The sequence below is a fragment of the Cherax quadricarinatus genome, chromosome 24 (genome assembly GCF_038502225.1).
Source record: "Cherax quadricarinatus isolate ZL_2023a chromosome 24, ASM3850222v1, whole genome shotgun sequence".
Lineage (NCBI taxonomy): Eukaryota > Metazoa > Arthropoda > Malacostraca > Decapoda > Parastacidae > Cherax > Cherax quadricarinatus.
Window position 1 is genome coordinate 39,489,046 of NC_091315.1, and position 26,481 is coordinate 39,515,526.

General features: G+C 42.0%; 1 protein-coding gene across 3 annotated transcripts in view; it reads left to right on the forward strand.

Moving 5' to 3' along the window:
* Nucleotides 1–15,378: 15,378 nt before the first annotated feature.
* The window catches only part of LOC128690933 (SH3KBP1-binding protein 1), an 82,188-nt gene continuing 71,085 nt past the window's right edge, over nucleotides 15,379–26,481 (forward strand). For 2 of the 3 annotated variants that reach the window (XM_053779717.2, XM_053779718.2), the window contains exons 1-5: nucleotides 15,379–15,534; nucleotides 16,252–16,449; nucleotides 17,881–17,996; nucleotides 18,119–18,400; nucleotides 23,499–23,681. In XM_053779717.2, coding sequence (XP_053635692.1) covers nucleotides 15,473–15,534; nucleotides 16,252–16,449; nucleotides 17,881–17,996; nucleotides 18,119–18,400; nucleotides 23,499–23,681 — 841 coding nt within the window. In that variant the 5' untranslated portion in view covers nucleotides 15,379–15,472. The remainder of the gene's footprint in view (nucleotides 15,535–16,251; nucleotides 16,450–17,880; nucleotides 17,997–18,118; nucleotides 18,401–23,498; nucleotides 23,682–26,481) is intronic. The other variant, XM_070088387.1, reaches the window with a different exon arrangement.

Consider the following 26,481-nt stretch of genomic DNA (forward strand, 5'->3'; position numbering starts at 1 on the left):
CCTGCCTACTTTCTGTATTCGACTGAAGAAGCCTACTGTGTAGGCGAAACGTTTCGGAATAAAGTTGTCTAACTGTTGCATATGTGTCTTACCTAACAACCTGTCGGTATTGTATACCATTTTGATGTTCATCCTAGAATCTGTATTGATAAAGCCACTGGATGGCGAAACGTCTACAATAAAGATTTCCAGATGTTGAACATTAAAATGGTATAAAATACCGACAGGTTGATAGGTAAGACACATATGCAACAGTTAGGTATCTTTATTATGAAACGTTTCGCCTACACAGTAGGCTTCTTCAGTCAAGTACAGAAAAGTTGATAGAAGCAGAAGATACTTGAAGACGATGTAATCAGTCCATCACCCTGACCACCTCAAAACTTTAAGGGTGATGGACTGATTACATCGTCTTCAAGTATCTTCTGCTTCTATCAACTTTTCTGTACTTGACTGAAGAAGCCTACTGTGTAGGCGAAACGTTTCATAATAAAGATACCTAACTGTTGCATATGTGTCTTACCTATTTCCAGATGTTGCACATGTGTCTTAACTTTCACTCTTGGGTATCTTTATTGAGGAAACGTTTCGCCACACAGTGGCTTGTGTACGAAATGGTATATAATACCGACAAGATGAGAGTAAGACACATGTGCAACATCTGGGTATCTTTATTGTAGACGTTTCGCCATCCAGTGGCTTTATCTAGGACAAGTTATGTCCTAGAATTTGTATTGATAAAGCCACTGGATGGCGAAACGTCTACAATAAAGATACCCAGATGTTGCACATGTGTCTTACTCTCATCTTGTCGGTATTATATACCATTTCGTACACAACTTGTCAGACACTGCAACATCATGGAATCTTAATTCTGAGGACATGTACATAACCTTCACGACTACGACAACTACCTCTACAACTAACCCATCTCTTTGGGAAGGACCTACTTCCACTGGGGAATCCCGCCTACCAGTGAATATGCCCTCGTCTGCTACACCTGACGTTACTATATAAGCGCCAGGATTCTTTCTTCTGCTTCAGAATCTCCACGACTATGGTGCTGTTCGCACCTACTCCTAGGTTGTGAAAGATACCCAAGAGTTGCACATGTGTCTAATTTATCACACACACATCTACCTGGGGTGGAAGGTACGGGAGTATTTCTAGTCATGTTCAGAATGTGCAAGAAAGGTGGAAATAAATGGTATAAAATACCGACACAATGGAAATAATAGCCAACGAAGACAACACTCAATACATAAAGTAAAAGGACACAAGTGCAACTAATGTGACATTTAGTGTGGCAACGTTTCGCTCTCCAGGAGCTTTATCAAGCCGTAATGGCTTGATAAAGCTCCTGGAGAGCGAAACGTTGCCACAATAAATGTCACATTAGTTGCACTTGTGTCCTTTTACTTTACATATTGTCGGTAATTCTACCAACTTTATTACAACACTCAATACAGAAGAATCCTGGAATCATCGCTTATCTCTATAACCAACAATTTCAACCAGAACAATGGCTTCTATAACATAGCTGAACCACTCGCCAAGAAACTTCTTCATCGCTATCCCACATAAGAACATAGAACACTGCAGAAGGTCTACAACTTGTCCAATACCTCTGCGAAGCTACCCAAGACTCTATAACTCCACCCGGTAGATCATCAGATGCAGCATTCTTCACCTGACCTCAACATTCTGAACATGACTATAAATACTCTCGTACCTTCCAACCCCAGGTAGATCCGTGTGAGACTTGAAAAAGCCCACTGTGTGGGTGAAACGTTGTCAATAAAGGATCACATTATACTGCATTTGTGTTTATGTGCAAGAAAGGTATAAAATACCGACAATATGAAAGTTAAGACACATGTGCAACATCCGGATATCTTTATTGTAGACGTTTCGCCATCCACTGGCTTTATCAATACAGATTCTAGGACATAATAGGAAGACAGTAGAACTATTTACAAAAGATGAGGTAATCAGTCCCTCGGCCTTGGAGTTAGTGTTCACAGCATCGTGGTGGAGGAGAATCTGGAGCAAAGGCAAACAACAACAACAAACAAGTTTAGGTAAGATCCCAATGGGATGAGCGTGGAAGACGGGACAGATGAAGAATAGCTCTGGAGAGGAGTGTTCTTAGTAAGAGAAACAGAGCCAGGGCTTAACCCAGCAGCTAAGGCGATCGTGGGGCAGACTTGAGAACAGGAATAGCAGGGTCTGTTGCATTGAACTTGTGGTAGTTGAAGTCTTGAATCTTGAGTAGCTGGCAGCAGGCTAGGTCACATCAGAGTGTAGAACACATGTGGGAGTTATAGGAGTAAATGGTATGAGTGTCTTTTTCCACAGTTATAGGAGTAACTGAGGAGGCAGGTTAGCAATGGAGCCATTTTCGAACTTTTTGAAGCTGCTTCTAGATAGGTGGTATAATTTAGCCTTGTTGCTGAAGGTGAAACGTAGAGGCTTGATGAACTCAAGAACTTGGGTGAGTGTGAAGTGAAGCGGTGATTCACAGGCATACTTGACTGTTCCAGCACCAAGGCTTTTGTAGAGTTCAGTACAAGTTATGGTATCAGTATTTGAAGGAGAAGTGTAAAAGGTAAGGTTTTCCCATGAGGGTTTACTGGAGTCGTCGTTATCTTCCTCTTCTGGAGTGAATTCACTGGGAGAATCTACAGTGGTGGTAGCAGGTGACTGAGGGTCGACAGGAGCAGCTGTGAGGTGTAATGGTTGTGTAACAGCAGGCTGGGAGAGGTGGGAGACGGTGGCTGAGGCAACTTGATCAACGTTGTCAGCGGTGGAAGTGGTTATAGAAGTTACAGGAGCAGTTGCTTGGGCAGGAGACAGGTCTGCAGGTGCAGTAAAGTTCATGACGTTGGGAAGGGTCTTGAGGATGTCTTCTGAAGGTGTGGAGTCCGGAAAATTGAAGGCAGGCATGTTGTTCAGACGGAATAGTTCGTTAATAGTGGTGTTGAAAGTGCCGGGGTTTGCTGCGTTTGCAAGGTGTGCATACACCATGCAGTACAGCACCTTGGAGGGAGCACCGTCGGGGAGTGGAGAGAGGGAGTTGCTGGGCGATGGTGCCTGTAGATTAGCGTGTAGAGTCTTGATGGTGTCGGTTTGTGGTTTGGTTATTGCAGCATATGTCGGTGAATTGGAGGTCTTCTTCAGAACTTTAGTTTTCTTCAATATGATTTCTTTCCTGAGTGGGCACTTGGCTGCAAGGGTATGATGATTACCCATGCAGTTAAGACATGTTGGTGCTGTAGTAATGGTGCAGGATCTGAAATCGTGTCCATCATTCCCACATTTTGAACAAAACTTCTTATTCTTGATGGGACAGTCCTTGGTGGTGTGATTATAGGAGTAGCAGGTCCAGCAGTGGGAGATGTATGTGAAACGTTCTTGTTCTATATGACTTGGGTGAATGTGGTAATATGAGATGGCCAGACCGTCAGAGAGAGCTTGGGCAGCCATGGAGATGTCTGAGAATGTAATCTTTAGCATAGATGCGGCGTTGGGGATCTTTGAGATGCTGTCTACCGAGGCCCAGGTGTTTTGTTCCTCAATAGATGTCTTCAGTGCTTCAGTAGAGAGAGAGGTGACGATATTGTCCAGTCTTTTCACAACGACCGAACGTTTCGACTTCAAGAATGGAGACGGGGATAGAGTGAATTGTTGTGTTTGTAGGGTCCTGATTGAAAAGTCGTCCATTAGTTTTAGTGCTTCCGTGTCGTCTGTGCAGACGACAATGAAGGAGTCTTTCAGAGAGTGGATTGCCGTAAATTTGACCTGCAGGCAGGATAATTCCAAGAGCAAAGGCAAAAAGACTGGCGGTTATATAGGCGTCAGTGGATAGGGACGGGCAGCAGACGAGGGCAAAGTCACTGGTAGGCGGGATTCCCCAGTGGAAGTAGGTCCTTCCCAAAGAGATGGGTTAGTTGCAGCAGACACTGCAACATCATGGAATCTTAATTCTGAGGACATGTACATAACCTTCACGACTACGACAACTACTACTACAACTAACCCATCTCTTTGGGAAGGACCTACTTCCACTGGGGAATCCCGCCTACCAGTGAATATGCCCTCGTCTGCTACACCTGACGTTACTATATAAGCGCCAGGATCCTTTCTTCTGCTTCAGAATCTCCACGACTATGTTGCTCTTCGCACCTACTCCTAGGTTCAGGGACTGATTACCTCATCTTCTGTATATAGTTCTACTGTCTTCAAGTTATGTCCTAGAATTTGTATTGATAAAGCCACTGGAGGGCGAAACGTCTACAATAAAGATACCCAGATGTTGCACATGTGTCTTAATTTCATCTTGTCGGTATTATATACCATTCTTGCACAACATCCACCTTACCTGCCCCTCGCCCTGCCTCACATCCATCTTACCTCCCCTTCGCCCTGCCTCACATCCACCTTACCTCCCCCTCACCCTGCCTCACCTGCCCCTCGCCCTGCCTCACCTGCCCCTCGCCCTTCCTCACCTGCCCCTCGCCCTGCCTCACATCCACCTTCCCTGCCCCTCGCCCTGCCTCACATCCACCTTACCTGCCCCTCGCCCTGCCTCACATCCACCTTACCTGCCCCTCGCCCTGCCTCACATCCACCTTACCTCCCCCTCGCCCTGTCTCACATTCACCTTACCTCCCCCTCACCCTGCCTCACCACCACCTTACCGCCCCCTCCCTTAGACGTGGTCACCCCCTTGCCATCCCTACCCACTACATTCTCCCCATATCCCCCCTCCCCGCGTCTTTAAGTACTTTTCCCGGCGTGTTGAGCGGGATATGTAAGACAATTATGTCTTCATTTGTGTGGCGGCGGCGGCCAGTCAGCCTCCAGTCTGATTTTGTTTATTCATCAGTCCCCCTCACCCCCCTCCTCCACCAATCAGGGTCCACCCCGTACTCCTCTCCACCAAACATCTTCTACCCTCCTCAAATCACAGCCCGCCCTTCTACCCTCCACCAATCACAGCTGGCCACCACCACGGTTACACATACTGGGATAACAAGCATCAAGGAGCAACAATCTCTGCTGAGTCTGGTTCAAACTCTCTGCTGGATCACTGTAATAATTAATGATCTGCACTTATTGATGCTATGTAACAGACGGAGGATCACGCCTCCATCCCTTCTTGTGATGAATGATCCACACGGGATTAGCGTTTTACATATATAATTCACAGGAAAAGTCCAATTCTGAGTCATGTTGCTTCTTAGCGCCAAGAGTGGAAAGAAGAAATGAGGCCAACGGTTCGTGAACGGGAAGTCTTAGAAGGCTCTTAAGCCTCTCTCTTGAATGCACGAGGAGTCTCATCAGGACTCCGCTGTGCCTCCTCCCATGAGCCATCAGACAGGAAGGGTCCGCAGAACGAGTGACTGGTTCAAAAACTGTCCCTTTCGAAGGTGAAGTGTGGGCCAAAGCCAAATCTGCCGTGGCAGCTGCTGCAATAGCACCCGGCACCACTGACACTCAAGTGCCGACTAGTGCCAGGCACTTGACCTCGACTCCAGAGAGCAAAGAGTTGACCCTGAGGACTGGGAGCCTGTCAGACGGAGCTCCTTCAAGGGATTTCTCTGAGCGGTGCAACGACAGGGATAGTAGGAAAGGGACTGAGAGAACGACCAGGTACCTGGAGGCGAGAGCAGACGGACCATAACATCAGTGAGCTGTGCACGCACAAAAAGCACTGCAGCCTAGGTTTTCGCAAGTGTACATTGTATTTTCCGTTGGCTTGACCTAGTGCCCATCAAACAGGGTCTACATACAGGGGTCTGCACCACACAGGAAGCCTGAGGTCGTGATGGCAACACACAGGTTAAATAACAAACAGGTTTTAGTTTAGTTTAATATATTTATTATGTACCTCATACCCATCCTGTGGGCGGTAGTCAAAAGATTACAGAGGTACGTAATGGGCCCAGGGACTGGGCCCCAAAGTTTTGATAGCTGAGTAAGTTACAAAGGTAATGAACTCCAGGTAGATCTGGTCACAATCATGACAAGTTACAAAGGTATTTACAGATTACAGAGGTACATAATGGTTCCAGGAACTGGGCCCCAAAGTTTTGATAGCTAAACAAAGTACAAAGGTAATGAAGTCACAAGTCATAAAGGTAATACACAACAAACAGGACCGGGAGAATCTGCAAAGTGACCATCATCTTCACTAACAATGATGATCTGATACGAAATGTCACCATATCAAAAACAATATACTCAGATCACAACATAATCGAGGTTCAGTCATGTATGCGCGGAGCCCCAGACCGACATAATGAGATTAGTCACGAGGGAGCATTCACCAAATTCAACTTCAATAACAAAAACATAAAGTGGGACCAAGTAAACCAAGTCCTAACCGATATAAGCTGGGAAGATATACTAAGCAACACAGACCCCAACTTATGCCTAGAACAGATTAACTCGGTGGCACTCGATGTATGCACAAGGCTTATTCCTCTAAGAAAAAGGAAGAGTAGATGTAATATAGAAAGAGACAGGCGCTCCCTTTAGAGGCGACGGAAAAGAATAACAGAGCGGCTAAAAGAGGCCAATATATCTGAAATGCGTAGGGAGTCACTGGTCAGAGAAATAGCAAACATCGAACTTAAGCTAAAGGAATCTTATAGGAGTCAGGAATCACGGGAAGAACTAAAAGCCATAAATGAAATCGAAAGAAACCCAAAGTATTTCTTTTCCTATGCCAAATCAAAGTCGAGAACAACGTCCAGTATTGGGCCCCTACTTAAACAAGATGGGTCCTACACAGATGGCAGCAAGGAAATGAGTGAGCTACTCAAGTCCCAATATGACTCAGTTTTTAGCAAGCCGCTAACCAGACTGAGAGTTGAAGATCAAAATTATTTTTTTATGAGAGAGCCACAGAATTTGGTTAACACAAGCCTATCTGATGTTATCCTGACGCCAAATGACTTCGAACAGGTGATAAATGACATGCCCATGCACTCTGCCCCAGGGCCAGACTCATGAAACTCCGTATTCATCAAGAACTGCAAGAAGCCCCTATCACTAGCTTTTACCATCCTATGGAGAGGGAGCATGGACACGGGGGTCGTCCCACAGTTACTAAAAACAACAGACATAGCCCCACTCCACAAAGGGGGCAGTAAAGCAATAGCAAAGAACTACAGACCGATAGCACTAACATCCCATATCATAAAAATCTTTGAAAGGGTCCTAAGAAGCAAGATCACCACCCATCTAGAAACCCATCAATTACACAACCCAGGGCAACATGAGTTTAGAACAAGTCGCTCCTGTCTGTCTCAACTATTGGATCACTACGACAAGGTCCTAGATGCACTAGAAGACAAAAAGAATGCAGATGTAATATATACAGACTTTGTAAAAGCCTTCGACAAGTGTGGCCATGGCGCAATAGCGCACAAAATGCGTGCTAAAGGAATAACAGGAAAAGTTGGTAGATGGATCTATAATTTCCTCACAAACAGAACACAAAGAGTAGTAGTCAACTATGGTGAAAAGCTCTGTTCCACAAGGCACAGTACTCGCTCCCATCTTGTTTCTCATCCTCATATCTGACATAGACAAGGATGTCAGCCACAGCACCGTGTCTTCCTTTGCAGATGACACCCGAATCTGCATGACAGTGTCTTCCATTGCAGACACTGCAAGGCTCCAGGCGGACATCAACCAAATCTTTCAGTGGGCTGCAGAAAACAATATGAAGTTCAACGATGAGAAATTTCAATTACTCAGATATGGTAAACATGAGGAAATTAAATCTTCATCAGAGTACAAAACAAATTCTGGCCACAAAATAGAGCGAAACACCAACGTCAAAGACCCGGGAGTGATCATGTCGGAGGATCTCACCTTCAAGGACCATAACATTGTATCAATCGCAGCTGCTAGAAAAATGACAGGATGGATAATGAGAACCTTCAGAACTAGGGATGCCAAGCCCATGATGACACTCTTCAGGTCACTTGTTCTATCTAGGCTGGAATATTGCTGCACACTAACAGCACCTTTCAAGGCAGATGAAATTGCTGACCTAGAAAATGTACAGAGAACTTTCACGGCGCACATAACGGAGATAAAACACCTCAATTACTGGGAGCGCTTGAGGTTCCTGAACCTGTATTCCCTGGAACGCAGGCGGTAGAAATACATGATTATATACACCTGGAAAATCCTAGAGGGACTAGTACCGAACTTGCACACGAAAATCACTCACAACGAAAGCAAAAGACTTGGCAGACGATGCAACATCCCCCCAATGAAAAGCAATGGTGTCACTAGCACGTTAAGATTATAATCAAAAAGAAGCGCTAGCATGTTAAGAGACCATACAATAAGTGTCAGGGGCCCGAGACTGTTCAACTGCCTCCCAGCATACATAAGGGGGATTACCAATAGACCCCTGGCAGTCTTCAAGCTGGCACTGGACAAGCACCTAAAGTCGGTACCTGACCAGCCGGGCTATGACTCGTACGTTGGTTTGCGTGCAGCCAGCAGTAACAGCCTGGTTGATCAGGCTCTGATCCACCAGGAGGCCTGGTCACAGACCGGGCCGCGGGGGCGTTGACCCCCGGAACTCTCTCCAGGTAAACTCCAGGTAAATACACAAGGTTGGCGTGTGTATCTGGGACAGCAAAAACTACATGCATTCTCATATTCCTGGCAATGAAAACATCTTTATGGAACCGAGAAACTAGAACCACTAGGAGTATAAACATGAGTCTCGGGCAGGTTGATTCAAAATACATCAGAAGTGAAGATGGAAGGAAGCATAAAAAAGATGTCTCGTACTCATCCTCAAACACACGCTTCTTCAGTCTCTTAAAACCCTCGCAAGATACAACCTATGGAATTTCCGTTCAGAATATCTCGTAATTTCTGGAGTGAGTACTACACCCAGGTACTGGTGGAGAGTAGTATGAAGCTCACTACACTTGTACACTATGGTAGAGAGTAGTATGAAGCTCACTACACTTGTACACTATGGTGGAGAGTAGCATGAAGCTCACTACACCTGTACACTATGGTAGAGAGTAGTATGAAGCTCACTACACTTGTACACTATGGTAGAGAGTAGCATGAAGCTCACTACACCTGTACACTATGGTAGAGAGTAGTATGAAGCTCACTACACTTGTACACTATGGTGGAGAGTAGCATGAAGCTCACTACACTTGTACACTATGGTAGAGAGTAGTATGAAGCTCACTACACTTGTACACTATGGTAGAGAGTAGCATGAAATTCACTACATCAAGGACCGAAAAGGGTGAGCAAAAGCAACAGCCCAGACAGCCTGCTGCTGCTGCTATTGCTTGATTATGAGAGAGCTCAGGCTTGCCACGTATGCGGGGGCGTTGACCCTGGGAACACCCTCCAGGTATACTCCAGGTATGCTCCTGTATTTCACCTCGAGAGGAAATGCGTACTAAAGATATCAGTGTCCCCCAAATCTGTAAGGGCAGTTTATTCTCACTCCCTAAAACTCAGTCATATGAAGTACTCCAGTTGAACGACCTCGAATCACCACTTGTTTCATAGAGCGGGTGACACAAAGTGTTTTAATGCACTGTCCGCTAGACGGGCCTCTCCATGCAGTCCACACTAACCAAAAAATCTTATAATTCCTTAAAAAATGTCCAGCCTTCCAGGTAGCTGGCACTGGGCGTTGGTTGACACCCTTGGACACTTATTCTCTACTGATTCCCTCTTCCCTCATTCCAGCAAAAACGCTTACTCTGAACGCGTTTGATTGGACTTCATCCTTTCTTCTGCAACACTGCAAATTCCCGATGTGTTGGTTGCAACACGAAAGGCCTAGAGCTATCATTCACCCACCCCCCCTCCCGTGGCTTTAAGCTTAATGTGTTCGTATATTTTAGGATATTGGTTTCTCTGATAGGTTTGAATTAGATTGGGCTGCATACCTGGAGTATACCTGTAGAGAGTTTCGGGGGTCAACGCCCCCGCGGCCTGGTCTATGACCAGGCCTCATGGTGGATCAGGGCCTGTTACTGTTGTCCGCACGAAAACCGACGTACGAACCACAGACTGGCTGATCAAGTAATACTGACTATAGGTGCCTGTCCAGTGCCAGCTTGAAGACAGCCAGGGGTCTATTGGTAATCCTCCTTATGTATGCTGGGAGGCAGCTGAATAGTCTTGGGCCTCTGACACTTATTGTGTAGTCTCTTAACGTGCTAGTGACACCCTTGCTTTTTATTGGAGGGATGTTGCATTGTCTGCCGAGTCTTTTGCTTTCATAGGAAGTGATTTTTGCGTGCAAGTTTGGTACTAATCTCTCTAGGATTTTCAAAGTGTATATAATCATGTATCTCTCCCGCCTGTGTTCCAGGGAGGAACTTCAAGCGCTCCCAGTAACTGAGGTGTTTTATCTCCGTTATGCGCGCCGTGAAGGTTCTCTCTACATTTTCTAGGTCAGCAATTTCACCTGCCCTGAAAGGTGCTGTTAATGTGCAGCAATATTCCAGCCTAGATAGAACAAGTGACCTGAAGAGTGTCACCATGGGCTTGTCATCCCTAGTTTTGAAGGTTCTCATTATCCACCCTGTCATTTATCTAGCAGATGCGATTGATACAATGTTGTGATCTTGGAAGTGAGATCCTCTGACATTATTACTCCCAGGTCCTGTACATTAGATTTTCGCTCTATTGTGTGGTTGGAATTTGTTTTATACTCCGATATAGTTTTAATTTCATCATATTTTCCATATCGGAGTAATTGAAATTTCTCATCATTGAACTTCATATTGTTTTCAGTGGCCCATTTGAAGATTTGGTTGATGTCCGCCTGGAGTCGAGCAGCATCTTCAGTGGAGGACACTGTCATGCAAAGTCGGGTGTCATCTGCAAAGGAAGACACGGAACTGTGGCTTACATCCCTGTCTATGTCAGATATGAGGATGAGGAACAGGATGTGGGCGGGTTTACCTGAAGAGAGTTTCGGAGGTCAACGCCCCAGCGGCCCGGTCTGAGACCAGGCCTCATGGTGGATCAGGGTCTGATCAACCAGGCTGTTACTGCTGGCCGCACCCAAGCTGAAGTACGAAGCACATCCCGGTTGGTCAGGTACTGACTTTAGGTGCCTGTCCAGTGCCTTCTTGAAGACAGTCAGGGGTCTATTGATAATCCCCCTTATGTATGCTGGGAGGTAACTGAACAGTCTTGGGCCCTGGACACTTATTGTGTTGTCTCTCAGTGTATTCGCGGCGCCCCTGCTTTTCATCGGGGAAATGTTGCATCTCCTGCCGAGTCTTTTGCTTCCATATGGAGTGATTTTCGTGTGCAGGTTTCGTACCAATCCCTCCAGGACCTTCCAAGTGTATATTATCATGTATCTCTCTCGCCTGCATTCGATGGAATACAGATCAAGGACCTTCAACTGTTCCCAGTAGTTTAGGTGCCTTATCGCACTTGTGTGCTGTGAAAGTTCTTTGTACACTCTCCAGGTCTGCAATGTCGCCAGCCTTGAAGGGGGTCGTTCGTGTACAGCAGTATTCCAGCCTAGAGAGCACAAGCGATTTGAAGAGAATCATCATGGGCTTGGCGTCCCTAGTTTTGAAGGTTCTCATTATCCATCTTATCATTTTCCTAGCGGATGAGATAGATACATTGTTGTGGTCTTTGAAGGCGAGATCCTCTGACATTATCACTCCCAGGTCCTACACATTACTTTTCCGCTCTATTGTATGGTTAGAATTTATGGTATACCCTGACACATTTTTAATTTCTTCAAGTTGTCCATATCTGAGTAGTTGAAATTTCTCCTCGTTGAACTTCATATTGTTTTGAGTGGCCCATTCGAAGATTTGGTTGATGTCCGCTTGGAGTCTCGCGGTGTCTTCGATGGAAGTCACTGCCATGGTGATCAGGGTGTCATCCGCAAAGGAAGACACGGAGCTATGGCTTACATCTCTGTCTATGTCAGAAATGAGGATGAGGAATAGAATGGGAGCGAGTACTGTGCCTTTTGGAACAGAGCTTTTTACCATGGCTGCCTGGGACTTTACTCTGTTTACTATTACTCTTTGTGTTCTATTTGTCAGGAAGTTGTAGATGCATCTACCATCTTTTCCCGTTATTCCTTTATCCCGTATTTTGTGTGCTATTACACCATGGTTACCCTTGTCGAAAGCTTTTGCAAAGTCTGTGTATACTACATCTGTATTTTGTTTATCCTCTACAGCATCCAGGACCTTGTCAGAGTGGTTCAGTAGCTGGGACAGGAAGGAGAAACCTGCTCTAAACCCTTGTTGCCCTGGGTAACACGGGCATTACTATGGTCACACTTGTCAAAGGCTTTTGCAAAGTCTGTGTATACTGCATCTGCGTTTTGTTTGTCTTCTAGAGCATCCAGAACTTTGTCATAGTGGTCCAGTAGTTGGGACAGGCATATGTCCTAATCTAAAAATATTATCAAAGAAATTTTGATATTTGCTTCCCTAAGCTGACATGAATGCCTCTTCCAAGTTCCTTGAAATCTTCATCACTAATATTTAACTAAATTACCGACTTATGCCGCACTCTGCACTATTCCAGTCGCGTGCATTAAGGCACTGAGGACTAGTGTTGTAAGTAAGTTTATTCAGGTATACACAAATACAGTTAGTACACAGATTATCATACATAGCAGTATATGTGAAGAGAACCTGGGATAATCCAAAAAAAGCCAGACAAAGTGACTTATTTCCATTGGGGTCCTTTTAATACCCTATTATTATACAGTGTAGGAGGTAATATCTTATTATCTCCTACATTGTATAATAATATCTTATTATTATTCAATGTAGGAGATAATATCTTATTATTATACTTTCTAAACTACACTGTTCCCTATCAGTTCTCCTGACATGCATGGGTTAAAGGGAATTCCCAGATATTTTACTGAGGAAAGTGAAGTGATGGGCTCCCCATTACACTGGATATTCAAATTATTTACCCTTCTCAGTTTATTTTTCGTGCCAAGGAGTATGGCTTCCGTTTTCTCGAGGTGTAGTGATAGTTTATTGTCTACTAACCATTTGCTGCAGGACTCCAGTTCCAGTGTTAATACATTAGCTATATCTTGTGGGTCTTTACCTGACACTAACAGAGCACTGTCATCTGCATACAGTAGGAGTTTGAACTTGACACTGATGGGCATGTCCTTTACATAATACAGAAATAATAAGGGACCCAGAATACTACCTTGGGGAACTCCACATGCTATCGGCAGGGGTTCTGTTTCTATTTTGTTGATTTTGACTATTTGTTTCCTATTGCTAAGATAGGACTTAAACTAGCCTATAGAACCTATGCGGACAGCTTGAAGTTTCTTACATAACATATTGTGGTTGACAGTATCGAAGGCCTTTTGTAAGTCTAAAGTTACCATTCCCATGAGGATCCTTATCGACATTTCAGTTCTCATGTAATCCATCAGATTAATTAGGGAGGTGTCGGTTGATTGGGAACTGTCAAGGATGTCGTTGTCATTAAGGTACTTAACAACTTGACAATACACCGCCCTCTCTAGAATTTTAGATATTACACTGAGTATACTAACAGGCCTATAGCTGCTGACATCAGACCTACTATATTTCTTGAAGATAGGAGTAATTCTGGCCTCCTTGAACCCCTCCGGTACGGTATTAGTGGTTATGGACAGATTTATTATGTGAGCAATGGGGATTGGCAATTCAGAGGCACCATCTTTTAGGAACTTAGACAGGATGTTATATAGGCCAGTGCTCTTAGTTGGGTTTAACCTGCTTAGTTCTTTTTGCACGAAGTCATGAGATACACTACTTGACAACTGTTTGGGGTTACCCCTTTATTGGTGTGGAAATTTATTTGGTCCAAATAGTTCCACAGCTCAGATCCAGCATGGGCGTCTGGTCATCTGAGCCGAGCGGCCCTTAAACCCTCCCAAACAAGGCATTCTCTGGTTGGCGGTTGGTAAGCTTATTTAATTTATAGATTTACTCTTCAGGGAAGGAGTAGGTAGTTTTACTGGTAGTACACTAATATTAGGTTTACTAAGGCATCTGTAGATAATGATAGAGTAGACCTAAGACCTTAACATAGGTAGTAATAGGCCGATAATGTAGGCAAACACTAGGATAAGTTAGCTAGGGAGAACTGGTAGCCCTAGCTTGAATGGCAGGGCGCAGGTCACAAAGACAGAATAGCGTCCTTCTTACGATAGACACCGACTGGACAAGACGTGCCGTGAACAGCAGGCGGCGCCCCCACGTGTCTTCACATCTGAGACCTGGGGAAATCTGGTAGAGGCACCTCGATCTACCGTAGATGATCTCCTCCATCAGCCCATACAGTAAGACGAGATATTCACCTTTTCCCGTAGGTTCTGGCCAGTGACTTAGGAGATTGCGGGTTGAGTTAACTGAGGGCTCGGCGTGCTACAGAGAGAATATGCCCAGTAAGTACCAGCGTCTCAGAGCCGTCTGAAGCTAGTGTCTGAGTCTGCATAGTTATACTAGGGGATACATACCCTCTTGGATATAGGAATTTCTGAGATGCAGGCAGGACACTAATAACGATTGAATATTGCAGGAATTTAATGATCCCGGTTGCACGTGGTTTCCAAGGGGAAGTCCAAAGGGGCTACAGCTAGGCTTAGGAAGTTGAAGATCAGGATATATGCTGCAACACCAAGTAAGTTAGTCCTTTATACGTGCATGCAGGCGAAGTTTCTTGCAATACCAATCATTTGTGAAAATCTGTTCTATAAGCCACTTGTGAGGCTGAGGTACCCACCTCAGAACTCGGTGTCAACAGAGTTTGCCAGGGTAGGCGACTCACTTGGAGGCAGTCCACACAAATTTTCACAATTGGTATAGTATGTTTTAAACTTATCAGAGTCTGTGTTAATGTGTTAAAGGTATTTGATGCAGCTGGTAGTTTACTTACTAGTGTTGATGCGACAGATGTGTAGTAGGAATTAAAACAATTTGCCACTTTAGTTGTTTCGTGGCATACCTCGTTATCGGTATTTTGTATTATGTTAGATCTATCTACGGGTTCATGGCTATAACCCAACTGTCGCACAACGACTGAAATACACCTAGCTTTTCATAATTGCATAAAACCCAAAATTATTAAGTAGGTACGTGTGAACAGGTTAAATAAACGTATTTTTCCAGACTGTTGTTTGATATTTCAACAACATTTTCATTAATCATATAGTTATTATACAAATAAAGCGTTGAAAAAATAGGGATTACTATTTATGCTAGTGTAGAGGTGTACTTTAACGACCCATGTGTTCAATACTGGCATTAAAATGAAGTTAATGATTTTGATTGAGGTCGTTGTCTACAGACTGGGACGAGTGGCCAGCTGATGGATGTAAACAACATGGCGGAGAGTCAAGCTGACGTTGACTAGTAGTACTGCCCCTGCAAGACGATTAACCATGGCATCTACGTATTTCCCCGGCTCTGGGGACATCATTCATCTCAATGTGGGAGGACAGAGGTTTGTAAAATAAGGATGAAGATAAGTTTAGGTATGAGTTGATTTTTAGAAGTTATCACCAGTTGGTAGGTGATGTTCATCAGGACAGTAATACAAATACAAATACATTTACTTTTTTTAGTGATGTCTGTGTGGATAGAAGAAGTTGGTAGATTCGCAGGTGTTTGTACTGTTCTAAAACCATTTATTTTTACTTTAGTAACACAAAACTACTTAATTAACAGACTGGTAGGCATAGATGTGTAATATTAATTTTTGTTTAATACCTTATACAGTATATATAAAGGTAATTCCACAGATAAATTTACATTATAGATCTGTGTTTTCTAGTCTGTTACAGTATTAACCAATTTTACTGTGCATTATTTTCAGCCAGGATAAAGGAGACATCTGGACTCCACATCCCCTCAAGGGAGAGTCCTTGATGCTGATGAGGGTCTCATAATCTAGGGAATTGGAGCTGTGCTCCAGTTCCCTGAATTGAGCTTGAATGTCTTCTATCCCTTCCCCTTATAGGCACTGTATAACCCCTAAGGGTTTAGCACTCCCCCATAATGATAATAATGGACTCGACATTATAACAACTCATTGACATAATAACCTACCATAGGAATGAATTTGTTCGTACATGTATATGATTATTATACTCGTGAAACATGTTAATTAGTGGATATTGTATTTTTATTTAACTTTAGTTTGGCTCTTTTTTTTTTTCAGATTCAGTACATCACGACACACACTCACGTGGGTTCCTGACACTTTCTTCACATCCTTATTGTCTGGACGAATCTCAACACTCAGAGATGAATCTGGAGCTATATTCATTGATCGGGATCCATCCCTCTTCAGCATCATTCTCAATTATCTTCGTACTCGGGATCTTAACATGTCGATTGTTGATATCAGTGCCCTGAGGTATAGCTTTATATTGTTTTAAGAGATGACTTTATAAATTTAGTCTTCAGTTTTTTATTTTATATACAGATAGCTTTTAAAATATTTCATTATTTAAATGATTTGTATTATGAAAATTTTATAACCATAATTTGAATATAATTTGGTTGAAACAGTTGTCTTTGTTTTGTGGTAATAATTTTTAGTTCTAAATCAGTTTTTGGACTATGTAATGACCATTCAGGTAACTTTTAATTTTTATTATGTTATATAAAATTAAGTAGTACATTTTTAATTGACTTAATCTAAAATTCCTTCAAAAAATTAGTAATATTTTCTCTATTGGTGTAGCAGCATATATTTTTAATGTCTCACTTCTGAATATCAGAATTTGGTAATTTAATACAGTATTTACTTGAAAGATGAGCCTTTCACATGGTGTGGGTTCTCTGAATCTCTTCAGATATTACCATGCTCACACTCCAACAATGCAGTAACCCCTATAGACCAGCCTTCACCATCCATTCCAATATAAAATCCTCACATATACCTGTAATATGTGCAAGCCTCTTTCTCTCAATATCTCTCACCCCATCCTTCCAACCTTTCCTTGGATGCCCCCTTCTGCTCCTTCCATTCATCCCTTATGAAGATGCCTTTATAATGCTTCATGACTAACATCGTAATAGCCCTTCTGCTCTTTGCATTACGTCTTTTTCATAAACTGTTTCAGGAATAGTTTCCCAGCTGGTCATAGCAGTAGCAAACAATTTTCTAAACAATGAGCTTTGTCCGTTGTTTTTCAAATAAATTCTCTCGGTAGATCGTGACTAACAGACAATTCTGTAGCCAACAGACTTTCATTCCAGAATCAATTTGCCCAGTTTACTTTGTAAGTGATGTTTACATCACTTGAGATGTTTAACAGTGGATTGCAACCATAATAATACATTACTGTTTTTAAACCTGAAACCTTACAAAACTAGACTGATCCTTTCCCATTTTTACATTCATTGGCAAACTTCTTCCTGCAAATTATTTATCTTCATCTGTCATGGCAGAAACTCTATTCTTTGCATCCAAAATATATTTCATCGTACATAATCCTGTCTAGGAATTTTACCTTATTTCGTCTTTGCACAAATCTTTCTAATGTTCCTCAGTGCTGTATGACCCATGTGGGTTTAGTGCTTAGTTATGATTATAATAATCTCTCGTGCTCCATTATTTCAAGTTTGCCAGTGATTCACTCCTTAATATTTTGAAGTTCCTTCAACTCAGTGTTTCGTCATATATGCCTGTGACATGCCATCACATTTTTAATATTTTTCTTTGTTATTTTTCTCTTCTCTAATCTGTTAGTTACAACAGTAAAGGGCTAATTAGAAAAGTAATAACCCAATTAAGTCAAAATATTTTTAAGATTCTTGACCTATGCCTTGCAATATTTAGGCACGAAGCAGAGTTCTATGGTATTGCCCCATTGGTGAAGCGGTTAATGTTGTGCCAAGATTTGCACCATTCATCATGTGGAGATGTCCTCTTTTGTGGATACCTCTCACCTCCTAGTAAGTTTCTTGGTTTTATGCAGTTAATGTTATGATCATTTTATTGCCACAATGATTCTTCATTTTGTGATTATTATTACTGTACACAAAACTATCATATTTCCAATTGATATATATTACAGGCATTCCAATTCAAGAGCCTCCACAATCCTCATCTTCAGAGTCCCGTGAGAGTCAGAGCAGACCACCACCAAGCAATGGTAATAACAACATGAACAGTAATAATAACAATAACAACAACAGTACAGCTGGGGGAGTAATGCGTTTACCTGAAGCAACAGCAACATCAAGTGGAGGAGTTCCAGGACCTGGTGGAGGGGGAGCAGTAGCAGTCCCCAGGCCAGGCCACTCTCGTAACTCTTCCCTTGATATGCGTCATAATCCTCCGCAGCTTGTTGGGCAAGGTGTGTTCTGTAATCATTATGAATAATTAAATTTCACTGAACAGTGCTTAAGTTTTTTTTTATTGCAAGGTCCCATAAACTGGATGTACATGCCTAGCTCTGCTAGTCTAGTTGTGATTATGAGAGGTTGATTCACAAGTCCTGACCTTGCCTCGTCCTTGCTAATGGCCAGTTGTTTCAGATTTTTAGCATTTTATTTCTTATCAGACTTGTATTCAAAGCTGTTCCATCTCCTTCATTTTCAGGTCAGTCCACTTCATAAACCCAAAACTAAAAAGTATATCCTGATTCTGTGACACCTCATCTTCATTTTCAGTTGTTCCCTTGTCTTTGGTGCCTCTGCATTTTTTGTATATTGTGATTATGGTGTCTGACTTGCCATATTTTTTTTTCCCATAATATCCAATCATAGGCCTGTATGAAAGGCTCTTGGTTCAAGAAATATGAACTACCCTTTCCTTCCCTTCCCTGGATCAAACCTGATTAACTCCCATTTCCCAAGCATTATATAATCCTTATGAGTTTACTGCCTCCCCAGTAAATAATATATCCTGGTGTGCAGCCAGCAGTAACAGCCTGGTTGATCAGACCCTAATCCATCACAAGGCCTGGTCTCATACCGAGCCACAGGGGCATTGACCCCTGAAACCCTCTCCAGGTATACTCCAGGTATAGGTCTGTCCTCTCACATCAGGTGTGACCTTAATGCAAGTACAGTACTACATTCTCTACAGTGGGCCTACCATGGATACAGGGCCCTTATTAACTTAGCTTCTTAGAGGTTTGTAATGTCTATTTCCTATATAGAAGATATGATTTATGTTTTGAGTCATTTCTAATAGTCTATTTCTTCGCAAAAGTATGAGCTTTTTTTTAACACGCTGGCCATTTTCCACCTAGGTAGAGTGATCCGTAAAAGAAGAAATGCTTTCACCATCACTATCACTGTCTTGCCAGAGGCAGGCTGACATTACAGTTCAGATGCCCCTCCAAACTGCAGTATCCCCATCCCTCCTTCAGAACTCAAGTCTGGCTAACTGGTTTTCCTGATTCCCTTCATAAATTTTACCTTTCTCTCACTCCAAGAGCACATAACCATAAAAACCACTTGCCTCCACTCACTCTTACCTAACATACATGCACATGCCTATTGAATGTCATAGCCCCTCATATACAAAACCTCCTTTACCCCCTCCCTCCAGCCTTTCCTAGGATGACCTCTATTCCTCCTTCCTTCCACTACAGATTTATACACCCTCCAATTTATCCTGTTTTGCTCCATCCTTTCAAAATGTCCATACCACCTCAAAAATCCTGCCTCAGCCTTCTGAACAATACTTTTAGTAACCCTACACCTTCTGATCTGTAAATTATGAATTTCTTGAATGATATGCCACACATTGCCCTCAGACACATTCCACTACCTCCAGCCTCCTTGCTGCAACATATAAACCCATGCTTCACACCCATATAAGAGTTTTGTACCACTATACTCGGGTACATTGCTCTGTTTACCTCAATGGATAAGGTTCTTTTGTTTCCACAGATGCCCTGATGCATCACCCACCTTTTTCTCATCAGTTCAGTAGTTCACCTCATCTTTCATAGACCAGTCTGCCGACAAGTCATCTCTTATGTAATTTAGGGACTAATACTGAACAACAAGGAGAGGCCTGACTAGTGCGTTTTAGAGGTCGCTGTTGTTTCTGGTGGGTTGCATTCAGAATTTCTTACTCTGAAATTTAGTGCTGTTTCCTCTGTTACTTACAGCTAGACATTGTTTAGCTGCATTGGTATCATTGCCTATACTCCAAAATCCTTCTCTTTTTTTATCTCAACCAGCAGACGTTCATTTTTATATTCATATTTAATACATGTTGTTTTATTCAAAATGCCTTACTTTATATAAATTGACATTGAAGTTAGTTTTCTACATCTCGCATCATTGCCCTAACTTATTCAGGTCCCTCTGAATATTGCTGCAGTCAGTCAAAGATGTGCTTTATTTTCCTAATTCTTTGTCATCTGTGAGTTTTGCTGTATTTTTGTTATTCTTGTTTTGAGTTCATTTATATACATTATGAAAATTGTTACATTCAGCCATTGAAATATAGTACTTAACCATTTAAAACTAGTTTCCTATTGGTGAGCTGATCATTGATCATGGAGTAAAGTTTGTTACCTGTACTATGTAACTTTATCTTCCCAAACAATCTTTTATGCGGTACTTTAGTGAAGGATTTCCGGATTTAAAATTAGTCTACACCCTGTGGGAATTTATTAAAGCAGTTTCCCTTTTCCTTGTAATTAAGAAATTCTAATAAGTTTGTTATACAGGATCTTTTACTGTGTTATGCATTCTACTTGATTATCAGTTAGTGAGTTATCTTCCAGGTATGTTATGTTTCTTCCTCTAATGATGGTCTGCATTACTTTTCCTGATGTGTCTAGCTAATAGGGTGGTACTTCTGGGCATGTGTCCTGTCTTTTTTTTTTTAATATTGGAGTAACATTTGTTAGTTTCCAATCATTTGGTGCTTGCCCTCTTCTACTGATTTTGTTAACTGCTGTATTCAGGGCCGGCTTGAGGCAAGTGCCATCGATGCAACACATTTGGCCCCACGCCCGGAGGGGTGCCTCACAGAATGTATTCACATCCCTACTTCCCTCAAGATGAAGGTGGGAGGGTAGGTATCACTTGTAATTATAATGGGGATTATAGTGAATATCCCAAATAATGATACAACATTCATTACACATTATTTTATTATTATTTTTAACACCGGCCATCTGCTGAGGTAGGTTACCCTGACAAAACAGAAAAGCATTTTAACTGTCCCTCATTCAATCACTGTCTTACCAGAAGGACACTGACATTATAGTTCAGATGACCCTCCAAATTACAACATCCTCGCCTCTCTTTCAGTGTTTTGACACTATATTTCACACCTCCAGGACTTGAGTCTGGTTAAACAGTTTCCCTGAATCACTTCATAAATGTTACCTTGCTCACACTCAAATTGCAAGCAAATCATAAAACCCACTTACCTCCACAAACTCATTCCTAACATGCTCACACAAGTCTGTTGCATGTCTTATCCCCTAGCACTCAAAACCTTCTTTACTCCTGCCTCCAACCTTTCCTAGAATGACCCCAACCCTCCTTCCTGCCACCTCACATTTATACACCCTCCTAGTCATATTATTTTTCTCCATCCTCTCTCAATGTCCAAACTCCCTCAACAACCCCTCACTCCTCTGAATAATACTTTTGGTGACCCCACATTTCCTAATTTACAAACTCTGAACTCTCTGCATAATGCTTACACCACATTGCTGTCAAACACAACATATTTACTGCCTTCAGCCGCTGCCGCCTCCTTGCTACAACATTCAAAATCCCTCCTCCACACCCATCAACAGTGTTGGTACTGCTATATTCTGGTACATTTTCCCATTTTTGCCTCTGTAGATATAACTCTTTGTCTCCACAGATGCCTCAGTGCGCCACCCACCTTTTTACTTTCATCAGTTCTGTAGCTCACCTTGTCTCTCATAGAGCCATGTACTGACAAATCCACTCCCAAATATATGAACTCATTTACTTCTTCCATACTCCTTATCTCCAGTCTGATATCTAATCTCTCATTTCCTTTTTTTTTTATATACTTTCACCAGCTAGCTATTTCCTAAGTTTACTTTTAATTTCCTTCTTTTACATACCCTCCCAAATTCATTTACCCACCTTTGCTACTTCTCTAAATCTCCCAACAAAACTGTCATTGGCAAAAACTAACTGCCACTTTGTACTAGATTTGCTGTCTTTCAGTTCCACACCTCTTCCCAACACACTAGCATTCACTTCTTTTACAACCCCATCTATAAATGTCAAACAACCATGGCGACATTGCACATCCCTGTCTTATTGGAAAATACTCTCCCTCTCTCCTATGTTCAACTTGCCCATCACTATTTACATAAAAGCTCTTGACTGTGTTAAGTAACCTACCACCTCTTCCATAAATCTGCCACATTGCTCCTGCACTATGCAGCACCCAGCCTATCAAAGGTTCAAGATAACCCTGACTACTACTACTCGTAGGGTTCACAGTTTGGTGTTTAGATTCGTTAAAGTAGTTTTTCCAGCCTAATTAATTTGTTTAGACTCGGCTTCTTCAGATATGTATTTCATTTTAATGTATTTAATGTTGATTTCACTAATGTCTATTATGCCATTCTCTCTACAAAATAGAATTTGTGGAATAGCTATAGCCATGTTATTTTCAGTTGAGAAGACAGCTGAAGGTTGTGTTGAATATGGTATCCATTTCATTATCTCTCCAATTCAGATTCAAATATTTATTTGCAAAACTAATTACATAAAAGGTAAGGGACAATGCAAATATAATGTACATGATAATTTACAAAGCCTATACAATATTGTGCCTAATATTTCAGGCAAGATTTTATTTAATACTTTTGATTGTTTAATATATTAATACAGATATAATATAAAACTAATTGCTTATGCTAATGAGCAAGACAAAAAGTGCAGTCAAGTATGTGGCCCAGCAAGGAGTCCCCCCCCTCTTTGGTAAAGCACATGCTGAAACTCCATGTGGCCCTAAGGTTGGCAACCACACTAGTTTACAAACTGAGAAGAATGCACTATGAGAAGTTGAAGGAACTGAGCATGACATCCTTGGTTGAGAGGAAGACTAGTGGAGATGTTTGTGACAGTTTTGAGAGAAATTAATAGTGATAAACTAACTATTTGAATTAGTGTCAGAGACAAGGAGAACACAGGTAAAAGTTTTAGAAAAAGGTGAGCCATAGTAATGCTGAAAAGTAGTTCTACTTTAGTCTCATGGTGGTTAAAAAGAGAGAGAGAGAGGAATGCATTGATTGATGAATATGCATTTACATGCTCCGAGCTCATACATAATTATTTTTAGCCTCTTGAAATAAGTTAAGTCATTAAAAAATTCAGTATCAGTATTATATACTGTACAGTGTACATCTATGGAAAAATTCACAAAATTAAGCAATCTTACATAACTTTTATTTATTTATCTCATTGCTTCATGCTTGCACCCAGGTCTGCATAATGGTGTGTATCCAGGGCACATGTCCCGTAGCTCAAGTGATCTTCGGAGCCATGCTGCAAGATCACACTCTAGAACGCCCTCCATGGATCTTAGGCACTCACGGAACTCTTCTGCTGATCTTAATAAATTCTTCAAGAATGAAATCAATGTTTTAAACAATGCAGGACCCCCAGGTAAGCTATCAGATTTCCTCGTCTTAAACTTCATGTTTGATTATCAAATGGTATACAATACCAACAGGTTGGTAGATACGACACATAGGCAACATTTAGGCAACTTTATTCCGAAACGTTTCGCCTACACAGTACTCGACTGAAGAAACCTACTGTGTAGGCGAAACGTTTCGGAATAAAGTTGCCTAAATGTTGCCTATATGTCTTGTCTACCAAACTTCATGTTTCTTTATTATGAAATAATTACTGTGTTGTTGGACATTTATACTTGATCAAAGGTGGTACAATATGACATTCCATTATGAGATATATGTTGCCTTTTCACATATCTTGGTCTTTTTTTTTTTTTTTTATATCTAGATTTATAGTACTGTGTGTGTAGGCTAATCCTCAATATTGATTGTTCAAGTTGTCTTGGTTCTCATCTTTTAATTTGAGAAGGCACAATGCTCTTCCTTTTACAGCATATCATGTACAGATCTCCACCTGAGCATCACATGAAAATCACATTTGTAGTTTTCTTCGGGGTGAGTGTCACCTTACTTTGGTGAGGCAGCCTGTGTAGTATAAAAAAAAAATTACATGGTGCAGCTGATGCAAGTGCTGGAGGGCTGAAGCTTTTCTGTGGCTGTCACACAGCTACTTGCAACAGCTAGCTTCTTTTATCCCATCACTTTTTTTTCTGTTATTCATTTATATATCATTTACTTTTATTTTGGCAACTGTGTATGAAAAACTGCATATACAGTGGAACCTCGGCTTACAAATTTAATCCATTCCGTGACCTTGTTCGTATCCCGATTTGTTCGTATGCTAGAGTCAATTTTCCTCATTTAAATTAACTGAAATGGCATTAATCCGTTCCAGCAGAATTACTGCTCTTAAGAGGCAAGACAAAATACTTCAATATGATGCTAATATCAACTCTACGGCTTATTTATATATCACAATTCATCTAATTTCACCATCACTCAAGGAATGTACAACAGGTGCATCATTGTAAGTGTTCAGCATTTCTTCTATGTCAGCTTCCTGTAACTCCATTAGCACACAGTCAAGACGAGCAAATAGAATTGTGAACGTTTATTGCTTGGGTACGTTTGCTCTTTTAGTGGGTTGGATCTGTGAAGGACCTGTCTAGTATGGGCCAACAGGCCTACTGCAGTCTTCCTCGTTTCTAATATTATATACGCACGACACCAATCATACCCATCCCCTCCCACTCGTATATTTGTCCAATCTCTTTTTAAAGCTACCCAAGGTTCTATTGAAGCTAAAACCTTGGGTAGTTTCAAATTTAGGTTGGATAAATACACGAGTGAGAGCGGTTGGATTTGAGTGGGACTTGCACATTAGTAAATAGGATTATTAAAGTTTATTGCTTGGGTAGCGTTTATTCTGTTAATGGGTTGGATTTGTGAAGGACCTGCTAAGTATGGGACAACAGGCCTGCTGAAGTGCCGGTGGCCTGGTGGCTAAACCTCCCGCTTCACACATGGAGGGCCTGGGTTCGATTCCCGGCGGGTGGAAACATTTCGACACATTTCCTTACACCTGTTGTCCTGTTCACCTAGCAGCAAATAGGTACCTGGGTGTTAGTCGACTGGTGTGGGTCGCATCCTGGGGGACAAAATTGAGGACCCCAATGGAAATAAGTCAGACAGTCCTCGATGACGCACTGACTTTCTTGGGTTATCCTGGGTGGCTAACCCTCTGGGGTTAAAAATCCGAACAAAATCTTCTTCTTCTTCTTCTTCTTGTGTTGATGAGTTAAACAATCTGCCTAGTATGGTTATTGAGGCTAAAACCTTGGGTAGTTTCAAATTTGTGTTGGATAAATACATGAATGAGATGGGTTGGATGTGAGTGGGACTTGCACATGAGTAAATAGATTTTTTTTTTTTCCCCCCCAACAAGTCGGCCATCTCCCACCAAGGCAGGGTGACCCAAAAAAGAAAGAAAATCCCCAAAAAGAAAATACGTACTTTCATCATCATTCAACACTTTCACCACACTCACACATTATCACTGTTTTTGCAGAGGTGCTCAGAATACAACAGTTTAGAAGCATATACGTATAAAGATACACAACATATTCCTCCAAACTGCCAATATCCCAAACCCCTCCTTTAAAGTGCAGGCATTGTACTTCCCATTTCCAGGACTCAAGTCCGACTATATGAAAATAACCGGTTTCCCTGAATCCCTTCACTAAATATTACCCTGCTCACACTCTAACAGATCGTCAGGTCCCAAGTACCATTCGTCTCCGTTCACTCCTATCTAACACACTCACGCACGCTTGTTGGAAGTCCAAGCCCCTCACCCACAAAACCTCCTTTATCCCCCCTCTCCAACCCTTTCAAGGGCGACCCCTACCCCGCCTTCCTTCCCCTATAGATTTATATGCTTTCCATGTCATTCTACTTTGATCCATTCTCTCTAAATGACCAAACCACCTCAACAACCCCTCTTCTGCCCTCTGACTAATACTTTTATTAACTCCACACCTTTTCCTAATTTCCACACACCGAATTTTCTGCATAATATTTACACCACACATTGCCCTTAGACAGGGCATCACTGCCTCCAACTGTCTCCTCGCTGCTGCATTTACCACCCAAGCTTCACACCCATATAAGAGTGTTGGTACTACTATACTTTCATACATTCCTTTCTTTGCCTCCATAGGTAACGTTTTTTGACTCCACATATACCTCAATGCACCACTCGCCTTTTTTCCTTCATCAATTCTATGAATTATCAAGGCTTATTGCTTGGGTAGCATTGAAAATTGAGT